At 51.1% G+C, this 20,201-nt stretch overlaps 2 protein-coding genes across 2 annotated transcripts; both read right to left on the minus strand.

The window, feature by feature from the left end:
- Window positions 1-94: 94 nt before the first annotated feature.
- LOC100907621 (RNA polymerase II subunit A C-terminal domain phosphatase) lies at window positions 95-2,939 on the minus strand. The gene is made up of 8 exons (XM_018640866.2): window positions 2,790-2,939; window positions 2,515-2,669; window positions 2,325-2,408; window positions 2,127-2,226; window positions 1,818-2,009; window positions 1,183-1,692; window positions 774-1,079; window positions 95-454 (listed from the first exon to the last, which is right to left on the minus strand). The coding sequence occupies exons 1-8, from the start codon at window positions 2,877-2,879 to the stop codon at window positions 95-97; spliced, it is 1,797 nt and encodes a 598-aa protein (XP_018496382.2). The 5' UTR covers window positions 2,880-2,939.
- A 2,654-nt stretch (window positions 2,940-5,593) lies between these two features.
- LOC100907901 (uncharacterized) lies at window positions 5,594-19,527 on the minus strand. Its single transcript, XM_029112478.1, has 9 exons — window positions 19,320-19,527; window positions 9,673-9,831; window positions 9,301-9,539; window positions 8,077-8,245; window positions 7,414-7,942; window positions 6,700-7,282; window positions 6,297-6,584; window positions 5,841-6,119; window positions 5,594-5,631 (listed from the first exon to the last, which is right to left on the minus strand). The coding sequence occupies exons 1-8, from the start codon at window positions 19,525-19,527 to the stop codon at window positions 5,982-5,984; spliced, it is 2,313 nt and encodes a 770-aa protein (XP_028968311.1). The 3' UTR covers window positions 5,594-5,631; window positions 5,841-5,981.
- Between the last annotated feature and the right edge of the window lie 674 nt (window positions 19,528-20,201).

The following is a 20,201-nucleotide window of genomic DNA, read 5'->3' on the forward strand; positions in this document are numbered from 1 at the left end:
TATGGTTAGGGGCTGATCCCCGAACTTGTCGCTTCTCGGCTGATTGAGAGCGCTGCCTCGACCCGTGTCGTGGCATGCTCTTCCGCTCTCCGAATCACTGGAATCTCATCTTCTTCAGCGGATGTTCGTCCTCATCTCCTTCCTCTCCATCATCATCATCATCATCATCGGCAAGCTCATCATCGACTTCTTTCAGCATCTCGGCGAGAGCGTCATGTTCGGTGACAAGTGAAGGAACTAGGGCTTCCGGAAGCATCTTCCTCCGAGAGAGCTTCAGCATCTCTTCACGAAGGAAGTCAGCCTCCCCGTCCTCAGGTTTTGCAGCTCTCTCGGGCACACCCCCTCTGGCACGCCATTTGCCAGCGTCGACAGGCACGTCCTTCAATGGGAATAATGCCTCCGAAGATTTCTCCCACCTTTCGGCGCAAGACCACAGCCAGTCGGGCGAGACCACCTGGAATGCAGAATTGAAAGTATATCAGAAAACTGCTTAGGTTCGATAGATATCGATATGCATCTTCTTTCCAGATACACCCGGATGGAACATTCAAGGCTCCAAATGAATATCACGCGAGCGCCCTCGAGCAGCACGCTCAAAGGCGAGCGTTTTGCTGAGTTTCCGATGCAATCGGAGTAGTCTTCGTACATTGGACATGGTGGATGTCCACAACTGACGACTACTAAAATCAGTGAATGACGGCATTTCTAGCATCGCTCATTACTTATTTCGCATATTCTCTTGACAACAAATTAGTACTCTCCGATTGTCTTACCTTAATGGATCGGAATTTTCTTGCCTGCTGAACTTTTGCGGTCCCAGGTCGAGCGGCAACGAGGTGAGTCACCTCCTTACTGAGCTCTTTTTGAACCTTCGCGCCTAGGGAAACCGCGACCAAGAAAATCTTAGCGCTCTCCGGTCTCTGATTGATGGGGAAGCAGCCGGTGAACACGATGACCACGTCTTTCAGAACTTTCTGCCGGACGTACGGAATGACTGTCTTCAAATCCGGAATGGACGAGGCTTCACCATGTTTCTCATGTTTCATCTGCTCGTACAGCTCGAAGTACGCTCGATGAACCTGTGAGGAAAGCCTTGTTAGCTTCAGATGAGACTTGGCGCATTTCAGGATGATCCCCATGGAATATTCGAGTAGGTGATAATAATACCGAGCAAAATATTACCGTTCGAAGAGAGTCCTCAAGATGAAGAAGATAGTCGTCGGTGTCTTCATAATCGATGAAGCCGTCTGTCGCGCCACAGGTGTGTTCTATGAGACCCTGGAGACATGCCACCACTTCTCGATCCGCACGAAGAGCTTCGGGATTTCTGTGAGATAGAACAGTGCTACATGTCCCGCCTTCGGACGCGGGGAGCGCATGACAGTCTGCGAGTAAGCCTGCTGGTGCATTTATGTCCCCAGCTCCGCGGAAGAAGACGTAAGGTTTCACGGCGATAAGGTTCGAAGCGAAGTTCCAGACGTCCTCCCGATCGTCAATGATGCAAACCATCTGATCCCCGCACGGGAATAAAGATTTAAGATTCGCGGTCTTCGATTGCGGGTTGAAACATTCATCACGAGACAGAATCCGATACTGGAAGTATTTCTTCCCCGGATCAAGCAAGGAGGCGATGTGGTTCGCGTACGGGCGGGCTCCGAATGTGACTATGTGCAGTTCGAACAATTGGGAGATCTGAAAGGGAAAGTTTTAGTTCTGCCGCCTAATTCGACTTCCTCCGCGAGCAGCAAACATTGCGGCGGTCGAGTACGTTTTCGCGGCTTCAATGCATCGATGAAGAAATAATGTTTTCCTCCTACCTTTCTCAAGAAGTCTTCCGTTCCCGGACGTATCCGAGTGTGATACCATGCGTTATTGCTGCTGGGTAGACGGAAGTGATGAACACCTTTGATTTTATCGTAAACAGGCTCGCTCGTGGTATGAATCAAAGTCTGGTCGAGATCGACAAGTAGTACCAGCTTTTTTTGCGTCAGTAAGCGGAGCTCATCATCCTGGAAGGGGAAACCGTCAGATCTATGTATAATAATTTGAATAATTTCCGACATGTATATATCACACCGAGCTTCTAGATCTTCGGCAGCTCACGCCCTCTAGGAGCCTATGCTTACCCTCCCGATGGAGCGAGAAAGTTCTTCGCTGACTCTTAGATGGGGCATGTGGTGAATCATAGACACGGAAGCCGCATCTGGACCGAAGCCGCTGGCTGACCTGATTGAAAGAAATCGATCGGCTTAGTTCATTGTGTGAAACAACGATTTCCTGAGCTCGACACGCTGATTCCAAAAGTTTGTTGCGACATCACTCACTCTTCTAAGTGGGCTCCGCAATCGGCACAGACGTCCTTATCCCTGACGGAGTGTGAACAAATCCTCAGCTGCATCAAGGTGTCTCTGGAAGAGGGAAATTGCATGAAATCATCAAGAAACGCGGACACGACGGAAATTTTCGGTTGGAAAAAAGATTTGCCTCAGCTTCGTTCCTCCGGACGAGACTCACCCATCGTTCACGGTCGCATTAGTTTCGACGAACACTTTGCCCACAGTACCGCCGAATGGACATTTCAAGTTTGCGCTCTTGATACGACCGATATTATTTGAACTCTCATAGGTAAGTACAACTGAATTCACGTAAAGTGGGAACTCTTTCTTGACCTGCAGAGATAAGCAAATTAATTCAAACTCGAACGATTGGATAGACCGCGCATGACTTCATGAGCGGGGCTCAGGTGGAACAAACGGCTGATCGATGCTACGGACGCGAGTTTCAATTACCTTTACGCGGCCGACCTTGATTGGCACCGGAGTTTTGAGCTTGAGTCGATCACCATCAAGCTCCACGGATATAGATAGAGCCATCTTCATTCGATTGGGGAGAAGTTCGCTCGAAAATATATATATATATGAAACACAGAAGCACAACACCGGGGAGTCCGGGCCACAAGGTAGATTCAAGATGGCGGCCGACGTTGCCGTTCGGGGGGAACAGCCAGCGCGCGATTCGAAATTCCCGGACTAGGTAGGGAAGCCAAAAGTGAATGTCAAGTATTCGAGAGCACTTCGTCCGGCCGATACTTTTCGTCACGAACAGAGTAGCGAAACACAACTTTGACCGACAGTTGCTTCCAATCGAATGAGCTGCGCTCCCTCTTGAGCATGCTTAAATCGAAAAAGAATGAGCGCGATATGTGGAGAGGGGCCTCCGATGGGTGAGGGAGCCATGTAAGGGGGGAACTCGCCTCGAACCCCCATCGCTCAATGCGTTATTCTCGTGGGCCGAAATGGGGATCAATCAGATACTTCGGAGAGCTGAAAATGTCTTCTGATAATCGAGGAGAGAGTGGGTCGTCTTAATCCTCCCCGTACATTCTTTCACATTCCGACTCGAAAGAGGTGGACGGAATTCGGGGCTCGGATCTCTCTCTCGCGCGATCATGAAGTCTCTGGCTGAGTCCCGACCAGCTCTACAGATTGATATTTCTGCAGGTCGATATTTCCGGGTCTGTACGGCTCGTCCGGCAAGTTCTGCGATGTCTGACTCGGAAACCCTCGCATTCAGCAGCGACCTCGCTTTCCAGAAAAACGGATATGTTTTGGATTGCAGTTTCTAGCAGCGAAGAGCAGGCTCAGGACCCATGCTCGTAGAGAAAACCATGAGGGGCTAGCCATATTCCGTAATTTCTTCCTCGATGCCGTAGAGATGAAACCGAGCGGGTCAGGAGACCGCACGGGGGCAACGCGGATTATTTCAGCTCTCAGAATGTCCACAGGAATTCTTTGCCGCCGCGGAGAATTCCTACAATCCCTGATGGTGATCTATTGAGCGAGGTCTGTAGAGTTCCCGCGCTTTCGCTCGGTGAAATTCACCACGCTCGTTTATCCGTGCCTTCGAGTGAACGAATACATGGATGCCTTAGGCGGGCGAAAGATTAGTCTCGTAGCGTCGGAAAATCAGAGGGGGCGTTTCGAATCCGGGGAAGGGATGCTTACCATGACGGGGAACAAGCGGCACGGCAAGGACGCACCGCACAGCGTTCGGGTCCGCGGGAGCATTACGGAGGGTGCACCAATGGACAGCTCGTATTGAGCACTCTCAGCCGAGTCTCAGGACTCTTGATACCTTCAAGCTCTTTTAGAACGGAATCTCAGCGGATGTTTTTCCGAATATTCCTTGGGATAGCTCAGAGTTCCGAGTCGAGTGTAGAGATTCCCGAGATTCACAACCTCCCAGGATCACATCTGAAATCATGCAGTTAACTATCGCGATTGTTCGACGGAACTCGATTGGTCTCTAAAGCCTCATCCGATATTTTCAGCAGCGGCGATCGATGAAGGGGCGTCACAGGCCGAGAGTGTCGAGACTTCGCGGAAAGCTGCCTTCCTTCAGAAACCTTTGAGGATCACGAGAATCTCACCCCTTGAGGCAAGCTCGTTTGGCGCGCCGAAAGAAAAACGGTCTTGTGCTCACAAAAAGATACACATTTATTCGGCCTGACGAGCAGGACTATATACAGATAAATACAAAGTGCTCATTTTTACAATAAATTAGCACTTATGACACATCCTGCTCCGGTTAGCTACCCATCGAAATTTGAGAGCCATCACAGGAAAAGGGTTGGTATAGAAGCTTGTGCTGACCGATTCAGTATCGATTGCAACCTGGGACTTCGTCTCCTCTTCAATCGGGGTTCTCCCGTACACCGATCACTGAAGGTGCCCAAATACCGTCATGTAAATCGCTAAGATCAACGATGAATAAAGGTTTCTGACGTAAAACAAGTTATCTGGGCTGGAAATATTACACGATGCGAACGCCTGATAAATCTTGGAGAGAGTACTCTTATGAAACGGGAATGTAAAGTCTTTCTGTCATGAAGTGAGTCTGTCTCCCGAGAATTCTCCAGACAGAATTCTCCTCGCTCGCTCGATATCTCACAATCAGGTATAGCAGGAACGTTATTCTCAGAGTCAACCCATCCAATGATTTTCAGCAATCAATTTCAATGCAAATTGCTTTCACGTTCAGCGCGGAAAGCTTCACTCGAGCTCGATCAGGTCTTCCACCACATCGATACCATTTGCGATCGGGGAAGTCGATGCCTCGAGTTGACTTCTCCCCGTTGCGACCAAATGTGACATGACGCGATGGCCTAGTTGGTGATGTGGCAAAGGAAGGGACTTCCGGGCACCTGCCAATCCGCCCATTTGACGACGATGACGTAGTAGCCGTCGAATTTCACTCTGTAGTTCACCCTGTACACTCCGCAATCGACCAAAACGACTTGCGTTTCCAAAACGGCATCTGGTTGCGAGCCTTGAACGGTGACTGAGAGAACACCCTCTCCTGCGAGAAGAGTGCGCACCTCAAAGCTCATAAGACGAAGAGTTTTCCCACAGTAGAGAGCGTTACCGGACACAACGCAACACTGAGGACAAACTCGGAAATCATCGATGCTCGAACAGAGGTCCCGAGAAGAGAGATAATTCGACGTCGGTGTGACGTCCATAGGAAAAGCTTCTTGAAGAAGTTCTTGTTGGAAAATGTCGTCTTCGAAAAACGCGTCCTCGAGGTCTGACGGTGTGCTCGCCTGACTAGAGACTGGCCGACACGACGAAACTGAAATTACGAGAACGAAGACATCATTAGGAAGGTCGAATCGGAGCCGCGATTTCTGCTCATCCGTTGGTGGCGAAAGAACGATTCTCTGGGTGTCCTTATACCTCTCTTATGGATACTCGGTAAGGGGACTCAATCGAGAACATCCTTCAAAATTGTCTTCTATCGAATCGAGCAAAATGAGAAGGTAGTGATGATCATGAGCTCACCTCAGAAATAAATAGAACACAATAGAACTCAAAAGAGCAATGCGGAATGTGTCTGAAGCAAAACGAAGGATGGGTGCGCAGAACAATGTGAACTCTCGAGAGGGTCGAGGGTTCATGACTTTGTTTGGCTTGATTTCGAAATCAGTATCCGTGCAGGAAGCCGTTCCCGGAGGATCCTGACACCATACCGAAAGTCGTTCGAGGTCCTGAGGCCTCACTCCCGTTGGAGGATCCCGAAGTGGAGCACTCGGGCGAAGTGGTCGGGGAAAACCGCGTGAACTGGAAGGGAGTCCATTGTCAGTGAGCGTGGTGATAATGATGAAGCATCGCTTTTCAGGGTATCAGCGCAAGGCTTTGAGGACAATCTATTTGCGAGAAGAGGAACTCCCTGAGCATGAGTAATGATACTGATGCTCTTCCACCCGACCCGAGGAAGTACGCTCCGAGGAGCCCCACCTTCTCTAGCACCGATGCGACCGGCAGAGCTTTGACGTCACCATCGATCTCGCTCATTCTATCGTCGCCTTCGTCACCCGAACCGAAGTGGCCTTCTCTCGAGAACGTCCGCTTTTTCCGTGAATCATTCTCCACGTCCACGTGACACTTTTCCGGGATGAAGTCCCAGCTGCTCCGAAACCGCTGACTCTTTGCTTCCATCTGATATAGGAGCCTCCGATCGTTGGCCGATTTCTCCGTCAACGCATCGTGGGAGGATTGTCGGTAGGTTTGGAGCATATGATTAGTCTACGGGAAAATCGAGGAAAAAACAATCAGGTCGATGATACGTTTTTTTTCGGTGCATGTCACGATCATGACTCAGAATCATCGGAAGCCTACCGGGACATCGAAAATAGCTCACCTTTGGTACGTAAGGATTCTCATTGACTATGTTGAGGGTAACGTTCCTTTTTCTGATGAGAAACTCATGATCATGCACTAGATCGAATTTCGGATTGTTGTTCTCATCCCCTGTTCGAGGGTTTCCCCCGATTGGAGGCTGAGGAGGGACACGATTGTCGTGGTCGACTTGCTCCGCGACAGTTTCGAGACTCAGTCTCCGCGGTTTCGGAGGCACGTTCCTCAACGGGGTCACGCTCTCTACTGTCGCCTCGGGGGGATTCGCTTCGAGCATATTCTTGTCCTGCTCGCTCCGGGCCCCGGAAGATGTGAACATCTCTAACGAAGACTCTCTTTGGAGCGGCGATCCCTCGTCGGTGGATGACCTCTCAGAAATTTCCGAAACGGTCCGGACCATTTGAAATCGAAGTTTGTTGACATGGGGGTTTCGGAGTTCTGACACAGGTCTCAAGATGAATGAGCGTTCCTGTCGGAGTCTCTCGCGGTTTTCGGGATTGAGGTTCGAGATGTCCTTCAGTGCTTTGACGAGTGCGCGCTCGTCGTCCCCAGGAACCACGATGTTGTTGTCTCCATTCAGGATAGTTCTGAAATCATTGGAGTACTTCGTGAGGTGAGTTCATCCGTGGTGGGTCCCTGGGTTGACTGTCTGAAGCTCAATCGATCCTCAACACCAAGAATCCCGAGAGGAATATGAGGTCGGAAGCCCGATGCTCACCTTTTGATGACCCTGCGCGCGACAACTTTGCCCGTGGCTTCCACATTTGGGAAGGGCACTGCGACCTCGGTCTCCTGGAGTCGAGACGCCAACAGACTCGTCCCGCTGAAACGCCTCCCCAATTTCTGGAGAGCGCTCTTCTTGGGACGGAAAAGTGTCTCCACGACCCTGGCCGTCACTTCGGTCGTGTTACAGTCGACCGATACGTCGTAGGGACTACGGAGGATATGTTGGCCTTGCGAGACGATGTTCAGGGTGTGTTTCCCGCTCGTGACAGGAGTATAGAAAACGGAGATCATTTCATCCGTCAATGAATAGTCGATGGCGATTTTCTTGGATTCGGAACTGAGTTGACGCTTCAGTTTGCTGTTGGATGCCTGGTTACGGACTGATTTGTGTGTTATCAGGGCAGAACCAAGAGTGCCGTCGGGTCCTTGGATCTCGATAACGAACGAGAATGCCCGTTGTCCTCTGCGGAATATGTTGAAGCTCGCCTTCCGTCCTTTGACGGCGAAGATCAGACCCATCCCTGTTGAAGAAATTTTTTCTTGGTCAGATTCAATTTGAAATTCGCGAGAACCTAGGATCTAGCAGGTGCATTACTCTGAAAGAGGTATGTCGATGAGAGCTGCCTCGTAGGCAAGCAATTAGTTCGAAACTGACCTTTAGCGAAGAATTCCGAGTTTTGAGGTGCACTCGCGTCATCCGAGGGGCTTTTCAATGCGTGACGGAGTCTCCTCTTTGCAGCTGTCATTCTCAGTTGAGTCAAGAGAGCTTTGAGGGGTTTCTCGATGTCGGCATCATCATCGGCCAGCTCTTGAGCGGTGAGGAACTGAAGAGAGCAATCAAGGAATTGGAACGTATGTTCACCTTCGTTCGCCAAGTGACATTATCCTGAGAGATTCGGAGATGAATAATTCACAGAGCGCGTGGCTGGAGGCCGAGCCAGGGACCACGATAGTGATCTGGCGTCGAATCTGTACGCTCTCCGACAAGAATCGAAAACGCAAGTCATCCCAAGAGTTTTCTGTGAGGAGGCATCGCTCGAGTGATCACTCTCCCTTGGACTGTATGTAACGGACAGAAACGCAATGCACTGCCGATGATTGCCGACAATTTGCTATAATCACGCAGCTTATCGAGATCCCATGGCCCGAGAAAAAAATACCTCTTCATATTCATCTAGCGAACGCTATCTGCGATAATGATGTCCATTGGCTCTTCGAGGTCGACTCTCTGGTCGCTTCAGTGGCTCCCATGATCAATTCATGGAAGCCTCACGGGCCAGAGGCAAAGCGTGGTAATCGCATAGGCAACAGCTACGGCGGCAGTAAATAAGCTTCAAGGAAGGAGATTTGGAAGGAGTCATCGTTTCAGACAGCAATGGCCTTAAATGAATATCTGCGAAGACGGCCGAACATTGTCACTTGTGTCGTTCACAGTCAGCTTGCTTTGCGATGTATCGGCGACAAAGGAAGCTGTCACCGGACGAGTTCTATTCTCTGTTCCATCAGACCGAAGCGGCAGAGCTACACCCCGAGAGAAGTCGCTCCGGCTCTCTGGATGGCTGGGACGCGGCTCAGTTCGGTTTCCGGAAGTTTTCCGGGCGCGCGGAACTCACTCCCAATATGAGCTCCGGAAAGGCTCCTTTCAATCGGGACATTCGATCCTTCTCGGGAGAGTGGAGGTGATCGGGAGCTCATCTTGGCGAGGATCTCAATGCAAAATCGAATAGGGAACTCCGGTTCTGACCAGAATATTCGATTAGCCGAGTGGAGCGTGGGCATCGAATCAGTCGAGAAGTCAGGGCAGATGGGCGTTGCGGCGTGGACTCGACCTTTCCACCGTCTTCAAAGCATTTAATTCGCTCTTCCGTGGTCTACGTACCGATTTGATGCTGAGCTTTTCCAGGAGCTGAACCGCGAGCTGAGCGTTACCCAACCGATTCTCCTCGTTCAGCAAATCGTATCGGGGACACGAGCCGGGCACGATCGAATCGACGAGTGCGCACAGGAGAACACCACTTCTCCATGAGGACGAGAAATTCTCGATCTCGATTTTATCCACTCTAGAACGAACCCAGTCGAGGAGTTTCTCGTCTTTCTCCTTGTTGTTGAACGAGAGCACTGTAAAAATCAAGAATACCTCTGAGTTAGTGAGTGAGTGCACGAGAGCTTGAGAGGATCCGCGCAAGAGAAGCTCAAAGGAAACGATCCTACTCAGGAATTCACATCCGAGTAGATGTCGGGAAATACTCACGGTTCGCGAAATAGCACTTCCATACGATGAACCACTCCTGAAGGTCTCGCAGGGAACAGACCGATGCAGGGTGCATGCAGGCTTGGAGAATCCACTCCAAAAGGATTCGCACTCGAGCCACCAACATTACTCGATAGTTCTCGAGAACCGTGAGCATATCTGCAAGCACAAACTCCGTGAGCAAAAGACCAACGGGCTGACACATGATCGGCGCTTCCCCGCTGACAGACACCTCTGCACTTCGAACGGCGGTTTCGATTTCCTCGACTCGATTCGAAACTGCCGGAAAAATACACCGGACTCCCGCTAAACCTACTCCAGACACACATACACGATTCAGCTGATCGCTGGAAACCGCCATTCAATTTGAATTTAGACGTCATGAGTCTCGGATGAAGTACCATTATCGCAAGGCGGCGATCTTCCGTTCTGGTGACACCAGCTCTTAGCCACTTCTTGCCATTAACGTCTTTTTTTTTATAGTTTATCGTCAACTCGAAATACTCGGGAGAGCTCCGAGAGCTGTGGCAAAGTCGTCCGAAAACAATCAATCGACGCTATGATCCTTCGAAGAATCGGGTGAATCAACACGATCCGGATGTGCGAGCCGCCCCTCGACTCGGGATAGGACTCGATATTGAGCACTCGCTTGTCCCGGGGCCTCGACCGGAACAGAATTGAGCTCCGATTCGCAAATCTCGGACAAGGGACCGCTCGAAAACAGTTTGATACGAGGGAATTTTTCCACATCCGTTGGGATTCTCCCGAAGAGCGTTTGTCGTATTTTTCTCGCTTGATTCACGCAATCGGTCGAGCCAGCGATTTCCTCAAAACAGCTCCACACGCATTCAGGGACCGAGGAGGCAGCTGGTGTTAGCGAGTTCGTTACAATGAAGGGTTCACCATGGGGAGAAAACTATCGCGGTCGGGATCCCTGATCAAGTGTCGAAATCAATCGGCCCGAGGAATATGGTGAACTGTCGGATAACGGGGGCTGTGGAGCTCTAGTTCTCAGGGCAGGCACTCACAATTCCGCAGCAGGACGATCAGATCTAACAGCAACAACAAATCGATATCCATGGTAGAATTCGTAGGACACTCCTGGATCACAAGGGGTCACTGTTATCACTGTTCTCTTCCTGGATTGCCGTTGTCGGCGCGTTCCTGTATGTCACCTTCGGATCAACTGACTGAGCGTCTCATCAGAAGTCTGACTCGACTTCACACAGAAGAAGACGAAGACGTCGGCAGCGGTGGTGGTGGCGGCGGGATCGACCACAACAACGACTTTGAAGTCAGTCGAGAGGAAGGGAGATTAGCCTGTCGTGCCAGGTAATCTATGCGTCACACTATGGAAAACGTCCGCCGCTTCGGAAAGCGTTCGCACGACATGCACCGATGGCGGCTAGGTCGCCAACCTAGAACGCTTTCAGTTTCGGAACAAGACGCGCGCGTCTCTAATCTCTGTCGCGTTGGCGTCGGCTCCTTCCCGGCCGACCGCTGATCCGTCGATCTCGAGGGTGCTCGGCTCCGCTCTGCCGAATCGCGAAAAGGGAGCGATTGAGTGTGCGGAATTATGGAAGTTTATCTTACAGTGAACTGAGTGAACTAGCGGCGGTCTGTTCAATCGTTTCTCATCCGACACACCGCAATGAATCGTAAACGATGGTCTCCGGGTCTTTCGTGTTTCACCCTCGACGCATGAAACAATATAAGCCGCGAGTTACCGTAATATCACGCGCTCTACGTTGTTTATGAGTTCATGTATGAGTTTCACTTCGCGACGGTGATACGCGCGCACATGACTCCGAACGTCAGAGCACTTCAACCCTCTAATTAGCTCGCTGTTCTAGTGCGACTGCATCGAATCTTTGCTCAAAAGATCAAACGGCACACAGGTGGAAGGGTGGGTGATGCTACCCGTAGACAATAGAAACGACTCGCTCGACACAGCTCCAACTTGATGGTCCTTGATTGACTCCTGCCCCGACCTCGCATCCACCCATTCTCAGCGAACGTTCGCTCTTTAATTTGATAATCTACATGGAAACTATTGAGTCAGAATCCCACGATCGATCGATACTGCTATATTCTGAAGTTGTCCATTCGACACCGTGATACGTACGGGATATCCGGAGGAGGGCAAGCGACCCAGTCAAATTGGAGGGGCTTCCATCAGCGGGCAATCCGATCCAAGATGGAACGACCCGGTCATTAGCCGGGTGAGATCCACTCGAAGAACTTGTTTCGTTCATACACATTTTCTGGGAAAGCTGCGACGAGCAGCAACTCCTCAAGGATGTTCAAGGAAAGAATTCCGACGTTCTAACATGGTTTCCCAGGCAGTGTCCACCTGCAGCGAGTGACTATGCTAGTCCAAGCGGGAGACCAGACTTCATAGAGACTCTGTCAATTTTTGCGGGCCCCCCCAACACGCTGTGGGCGAAGGAGGGGGGAGGGGGGAATTTACGCAAAGCCTGGTGATTTCGTTCATTCGATCAGCACCGAGTCCCACACGAAATGCGCGATGTAGCATAAACTGTGCGTAGAAATTCCCAGGCACTCGAGGCATTCTTGTCCGACCACCGAAAAGATCCGGACATGATCCCGAATCAGAGCTGCTCCTAAGCGGCTAGCACGTGGACCGCGCGGAACTTCGCGGGCGGCAAGAAAAGATCGGAATCTCGAAGATCCCGGCAGAATCCACGCTGGCGAGAGATCCTGCGCGGAGAATATCAGAGAGCAAGGGAGAGAACGGAACGGGAGTTCCGAGAACACTGACTGTGAGAGATATCTCCCTGAAGACGACTCGACTCCTATCTATGGCTTCTAAACTCCCAAATTAAACAGATCTACTCATGTGATAATCCGCGCGGATCGGCGTCCGCAGGCACACACGTACATTGGATCCGGATTCTGGCGGAGCTCTTTTTGCTGACGAGCGATTTCCTCCGCGTGGATATGAGATCGCCGCCTCCGTATCGCCGTCCAAATGTCAGATGAGCGGAGATATCTTCTACGATCGCGGGAATGAAATGCGGTTTCCGGAGGTGGCATGTTCTCCTTCGACTAGGCGAGCAAGCGTCCATCATCGCACTGCGCACTTCTCTACGAGAATCCGCGGATTAACAAGCTTCCACTTTCGCGGCGGCGGCAGCGGCTGCTGCTGCAGCCACCGTACGGTAGTAAGCAAGGGCCAGTGGCGACGCAGGATGTGGTGAGAGAGCAAATTGTCCGCACAAAAAACGCTGTCTACAAGCCTGCCACTCCGTCTGTCCGCCTGCCTGCCTGCCTGCCATCTTCCAAGTCAGCGATTTTCTTCACTGCGCGTCGCTATCGTCGCGGCCATCGTCGAGGCTGCCGGCTTCAATGAAGTCGTGAATCGCATTCATGATCGAAAAGTAATTTTGGAAAGTTCGTCGTCAACGACTCCGTCCAACATCCCTCCGCCGTGCGGGGTTGCTCGTCTTCGATCACCGATTTTGGTAAACAGGGTGATTTCGTTAGGGAACGAGCGTTTTCCCCGAAAATCCGTCGCTCCGTTCATCCAGACCATAACTCCAGGGTCACTGTATTCATTCGTTTGATATTGAGACAAACGACGGAGGAACGTAGGTCACCATTCCCTCAATCCACGCATCGCTCCGCGGGAGAGGGGATCGGGTGTCCCCGCTTCAAAATCCGCGCCCGAACTGTAGACAGACACCGCGTAGCCGGAGAGAACATGAATACGAGAAGTTCCGTCCCTGTCGTCTAGTCTGCTTGCTATGTTGGCAAGAAGGGTTTGTTCTCTCTGTTGTTGCCGCCGCTGCCGTCGTCGCCGCTGCCGCTGCGTACGCTATTGTGCAACAGCGCTGTTGCAGGAGGTCCGCTTCGGGTTTTTGCTGTGATTACTGGTGAAGGGAAACCGCGCCGCCGCCGCCGCTGCTGCCCCAGCTCGCTGAGGTGGTAAGACAGCCCAGAACAGAAAGCTCACAGAATATCTATGTTGCTACAACAATTCAAATGTTCACTTCGAAAGCAGGCCGAAAGGGCGTTCCTCTCCGATGACGTCAATGCTATCGATGTAACTGCGAAAAGCGAAACTTCTAGGTTGACCATTAGGAAGTTTACAGACGATTGTTGAAGTTCACCAATGATCGTCTGGAGCTCCAAGCCAAGTTCTCAGCGGCCGAAAGCTCTGACTTCGCTGGGATTTCCGACCCAATTAGCTTGTGCCGGAAGGATGGTCGAAAAGGTACATAGTTCCAAATTCCAGATCCGATTCGGACGTCGTCGACTTCCACGACGAATCGTTCACCGAACTCTCCATCGGCTTGCCTCTTCCTTCACAGAAAAAAACCGAAGAGGAGTCATTCGGTACCGCTCTTCCGAATCAGCCATCGTTTCGTTTGTTTGGTGTTCCGTTATGTTCAAGGCCGGAAAATGTCGCAAAAGACTCCATCGATTCGGCATCGGGTGCTCGGCATATCTCGGTAGACGTGATGTGAGCTCGACTGCACCTTTGAGCTTCCTTGTGTCTATTTCGGGGTTTATTCTTCTTCTTGCTCATTATCGACTGGCGAGGCAGTGATTTATGTTTTGGAACACTCAGAGCTCTCTGTGATTACGCCTGCTTTTGACACGAACTCCGATTCACTGTCCCAGACTGTGGTGTAGAAACACGTCTCGTAGATGCATAAATGGAAGCCCGGCTCGAGTCACCATTTGTGATACCTCGGATATCATATCGGATAGCCCGCTGTAAAAATTCCATGAGCTTCCCTGCAGGGCCTCGAGTCTGGGTACGGCGATCGATGTCGATTTGTCCCGACTAGGGTTCCGTTTCCCTTAGAATGATTTGGTTCTCCCCCCGGGAGAGGGATCCCGTAGACGTCCGGCGTTCGCGCGTAGTATTTGTGGCGACCACGGAGAGTTGCGTCCGCGAGATGCACCAATCACGTCTCGGAATACCTTCGAGACCTTCCAGGCAAGTTTCAAGCTGAGCGTACGTATTCGAGCGGCAACTGAAAGCTTCTCGGCAAGAACTCTCGAGGCCTCAGCCCAGAGGGACCTCGACGACCGCTGCATTATGCAGCATGCCGTCCGTTCTTGAAAAGCGACTCCCCGCGGCGACTTCCACGAGCGGTGGTCCCCGCCATCTGAACTCGAGGGATGAACCTCACGCATGGGTCAGATCAGAAGTGTTCTGCAGAACGCAGGAGAGCTGAACCCATTTGATTTCAGTGAGCGTACAAGGAGCACTTTCACTCAGAGTCCGCACAATTACAGACGACCCTGAGACTTCTGCGATTATGAACGGGCATTTCTTGGTGGCGAACGACATTGACGTCACAGTGCACCTTATTATTCATCGTAGATAAAAAAAACTTGAAACTTTGGTCGACTCGGCGAATCTAAAATCATCCATCGACACCGTGGGATAGCGCTCCACTTTTGAGCCGCTCATTTTCAAAACAATCCGATTCCACCTCTGATCTGACTCCAAGTCTCTTCTTCCGAAGAGCGTATTCGGAATGACTCCGGTGGAAATCGCGTCGCTAAAACGAAGAAGCGCGCGGTCCTCGCTGGGTGTTCGGAATATCTACGGCGATATTTACGAAGGAGGCAACGTTGGACAAATCTCGCTGGAAGAGCGTCGTTAAAAGAGGAACAAGCACTGGAGCAAGATGCTCCACTGAAACTCGTCTAGAGATTCCCGCAGCGCTCACAGTCGAGCAGAACACCCGAATACGACGATAGGCGCACAGATGTGAGTTCAAACTTCTGGAAAGCCGTTTATCCATTCAGACGCTCGCCATTAGTTCGAGGACGGTATTCTTGGTCGAGCAGTATCCTCCGCCGGAACAAATGTGAAGGAACGAAAATGAATGATACGCCGACGCTGACGTTGGATCGACCGAGATAAATAAAGAAAACGAGCAGCGGATTAGACATTTCGCTACGCAGTTCTCCGATCATCGGTCTCCACTCCAGCACGAGAGTTCATGCGTTGCTGGGTTTGACAGCTCGGTAGATAAATTAAGAGATACATGTCGAGCGATAGGAGCGCGTTCTTCCGCCGCGCCGCACCTCCGTTCAAGCGGCCCTGAGTTTCGGTCCGAGACGCTTGCATTCGCCGCATTCATTGACTTCCTTAGCGCCATGTTCCCTCCGGATTTGAGGTAGCTGATACGGAACCTAGGATCCTCCATCGAGTTCCGCGGGCATTTCAGGGCAATGTACCCAGGTTTTCGCTCTATAAGTCTCGGATCTCCTCTTCTCGATGGTTCACGACGGGAAGAAACTGCCGAGCAGCATGGGGGACTCACGGGTTCTGAGGAAGCATTTGGTGAACTCTTTCCAGGGTAGCGGCAGTATTGTTGACTCACAAAAACTCAGGAGCGTCTTGTAAATGTCAACTATATAGCACGTTGTCACGACCAAGGCGAGGTTTTCGAGGAGCATCTCCCCTGGCGGCAGAGACGACGCAGAAATGCGCCTATCTGGTCGAACTTTTTCCAAACAGCCTGTGGTGTCGTCTTCGGGTTTCGCGAGAGTCGAATGGCGGCGGCTGCTGACGCTTTCCGAGTTTATTATCGCCTCCATACTCTCCATATTGCTAGGCGGAAGTTCTGCACAGGCGAGGACGGTCCGATGAAATCAACATCTGTCTCTCGCGTTGGAACGCTTACATAACATACGCTCACTCTGAGGCTTATGGTCTCATACACTTTTATAGTATTTCCGAACATCTGTGTAAGCTGCGGTCTGGGCTGGATTCTTTCGAGGAATCGCGGCGATTCTAAGCGTCGAGGAGAATATTTTCCGCGAGGAGAACTTCCCGTCCTTTAAGGGTGCCTCCATCTCCCACCAGCCTTGAAAATTTTTCAACGCATCCACAGGGGGATAATGAAGAAAAAACGAGGCACATAGATCTAGAATGTGGTTGGTTGCTTTTTCTCCGTCTCCCCAAGCATTCAGTTCCTCGTCTCGGTCGGAGAAGCTCCAGGTGGGTGACGATGACAATTTCGTTCATGAGCCGTATACCTCTTTCTGTTTCGTATTCTGTAGGTCCTATTCCGGTAGCGAACTTTGAACGACAAAACTTGTGATACGCTCAACATGATAGCCTTGAATTCTTTCATCCGTCGCCCGGCACAGAGATAAGACTCCGTGATGATTGTCAAGATTGAAACATGGCCCGTGCTTTACAATCAGTGCAATTGATCATTCAACTTCCGTCAGGGAACGACGTCCGATCTTCTCCGTCAGGGAACGACCGAGACCAACTTGAACGTCCGTGGAGTAGTTCGGATTCAGAATTCTCTAGACACGGATCCGACAGGTGATTTTCAAGAGAATCGAAGTTTCGCATCATCCCCATCTGATTTGAAGTTACCTGCTCAGGTTTTATCAGCCTCAGAGTAGCAATAGGAATCCTTGTATCGGGTGGCTCTCATCGGTCTCGTCGGATCTTGGGAATGACATCATTAACTTCTTGAGTCGTTCCAGAACACGATCTTCCATCAACTTTCGTTCACAGTATGGAACTGAAGGATGGATTCTCCTCTGCGGGATTCCGAGCTCGGGGCCCCCGTGAAGAGGCTCCACGTGTACCCACTCAGCTCACCGAAATTATCCTCGGACCCCTACCATAAGCCGAACTCGACTGAGGGTTCGCGTAGATGCAGGACGCTCCCTTCCGTCTACGACCCGATGGGGACAGCAGACAGGCGATTCTGATTCGTCGAAGATATCGAGACGTACTGGAGACAGCCTCGAGCATACCATCAGCCTCTCAGAGAGGGAAGGGTTCGAAAGCTCCACGACCTCAATCGGGAAGGATGAGAAAATAGACGGACTGTCTCTGATACATGTGCAGATTTCGGGGGCTCGATAAACAGACGAGCACGCTTTTCTATCAGAATATTCACGCCATGGAGATATCAATTTTGAAATATATATTTTACTATATTGTGATATGATGATTATATATAATGATATAACATGACAAGGCGCGACGAGACCCCCTCTTCCGGGAATTGATCAGCTTCTGATGCTTCAATTCTATTCCGATATCGTGCGGCCGATTTCGAGAGTTGTTCCAGAGTTGGCCGCAGGAGCTTTATTCGAGTGCAGATGGTCGATCCACATGCGTTCCCCGAGAATCACCCAATTTATGCAGGAGAAGAGTCAGAAGTTCAGTGAAACAAACGATCGTACATTCTGTCTCGGTGAGGTTTCTTGGACATGCTCCGAAGCTCGCAGACTCCATTAAGTTAATGATGACCACCAGGCACGGGATGGAAGAAGAAATTCCCTCCTCATTCTCTTATGTAAATCAACGACAGAAACAGTTTCGCGACGGACCAGATGAATCGCATTGGCCTCCATCATTAAGACGGCCTGGTTCACTCCGCCTGTGGAGCCAGTGGTCGAGTTCTCCGCTTTCTGCATGCTCGTGGCGCGACCCCCGGTGGTTGAGCTCCTGATGAAGGATTCCTAATTCCGATCCCGCAAGCGTCTTCCTCTCACGTCGTCGATCACCTCATGGAACCGGTATTGGGGGAGAGCCTCGATGTCAGAGAAACGTCGAGGAAAATCAAACGATCCTCAACGAAGTCTGGTCTGCCAAAAAAAAGTACATTCGCGGATATCAAGAATTTCGAGTTTCCGATGCTTTACGGAAAATATAAGCGGAACTCGCGAAACAGGAGGTGGGAAATTGCGCCATAGTCGCTTGTGGGAGCTCCGCTGCGGAAGTATTACTACACAAGGAGGACCTCGTCCTCAAGCATGGTAGGGCTTTTCCGAATCAGAAAAGCTCATTGGACTTACGCAGTAAAGCATCATCCCTATCTATTTGTACGGCAGATTATCTCCTGACTTGCTGCACCGGCGCGAGACCGATAAATCGTAGGAAGAGCGCCAGACACTTTTCAGGGACACGTCGGAATGTCGCTCGAAGCCTCGTCGTACGAAAGACGCCTGTTGCGAGCCCACTGCAGATTGCGATCGAACGTATTGGTTACAAAGCAAACGGGTTATGCTTCCTCCCAACATATCTGGTCGTCGGTCGATCGGAACCGGAAACCTTCACTGTCTATGATAATATTCGCACCGGCAATCGTAACGAGACGTCAAATCGTGCAGCCCTCCATACATCATATGAAGGTCGTCATCGGAGCTGTCACGCATATGATGGAAGATTAATGCCCGCGTCAAATGTCATCAGTCACTTTAAGTCGAGGTAGGGAACAGGCATAGAACATCAAGGATTCAGAGCGACTCGTCCGATTTCGATCCACCGAATGAGCTGATCAGTCAGACGAATGCTACGGAATCGCATCCTCTGAGGACTTCTCAACGGGAGGCGGCTCGACGGTCAACCACGGTGATCGCGGCGATAGATTTCCTACGATTATTCTTTTCCCTGGGGGGGACTGGAAGAGATTCATCTATCCGGAGCCGGTCCCTTTCGCAGAGCTCCGCAGGAGGGCCTTCGGTCGGGAGAAATCGACGGAAAGCCTCGCATTGATATTCTCGAACGAGAAGATCGATTTCCTCGGGAACGGGATATACTCTCCCAGGATGAATCCTTCCATGATCATCGAATAGCCGAATGTGACAACCGCAGTCTGAAGAGTCGGTCTGTCGGAACTTACCCTCGAGTTTGAAGAGATAACGCGCCACCAAATCCACCGCACAAAACACAAAAAGTTTGCTCTCCAAACCCTCGATATCGCTTTGGAATTCGGTCCCGACAAAGGATGGAGAGCACATTCCGTCGTCGCACAGAAGCCGAGACATTCTTCGGCCTGTCGACGATCTCCGGCGGACTTTGCCAAGATCGATGCTGTAAGCTTTGCACATATTGGCCACAATGTGTACGACACCGAATTAATTCAACACAGTTCGACTTGGAACAGAGTTTCGTTCAACCAGCAGACGGCTGAACCGGCATCTCGAGCTACGAGCGGTGTCTGTCCGTTCAGTGGTCACTGCAGTTCGATTGTGGCAATCCTGATCGCGCGGCTTCGCATGTGCGCGCCGAGTGGAGAGCGTAGGCCGGAGCCCTTCGCCCGCATGCCTTCGCATGGCGCTGGATTTTCCGTCAGGTCCTCGCTGATGTTTCCGATCGGGATCGGCGGAAAGTCCGCAGCCGACTCGGTTTTGGGGCATCGACCCACAACGGAAACACAGATCTTCTCCCTCCGAACAAAGGTCTCTACGACCCGGGGGTGTCGCTGTGGCAGGGGGTCGCGGGAAACTTCTTCGAATCAGGCTCCTCCTTATTCGGGCTCAGAGCATCCTTGCCCAAACCGAGAGTCTATTCCGACCCAGAGAATATCCCTACGTGGTCATCCTTAAGCGAGGGTCTTCTCGATTTCCATTTCATATTTTTCAACGATTTGTGCCGTGTGGTTGGTGGCATGAGTCCGAGCGGTACGCTATTCCGGATTCAGAGTCAGACCATTGGAGTTGCCGGTAGAGTTCCGCGGAACTGTCGAGCTTCCAAAACGCTCCTTGGGATCAGTTGTCTCGAA

This window comes from Galendromus occidentalis, unplaced genomic scaffold (genome assembly GCF_000255335.2).
Source record: "Galendromus occidentalis unplaced genomic scaffold, Mocc_1.1 scf7180000077509, whole genome shotgun sequence".
NCBI lineage: Eukaryota > Metazoa > Arthropoda > Arachnida > Mesostigmata > Phytoseiidae > Galendromus > Galendromus occidentalis.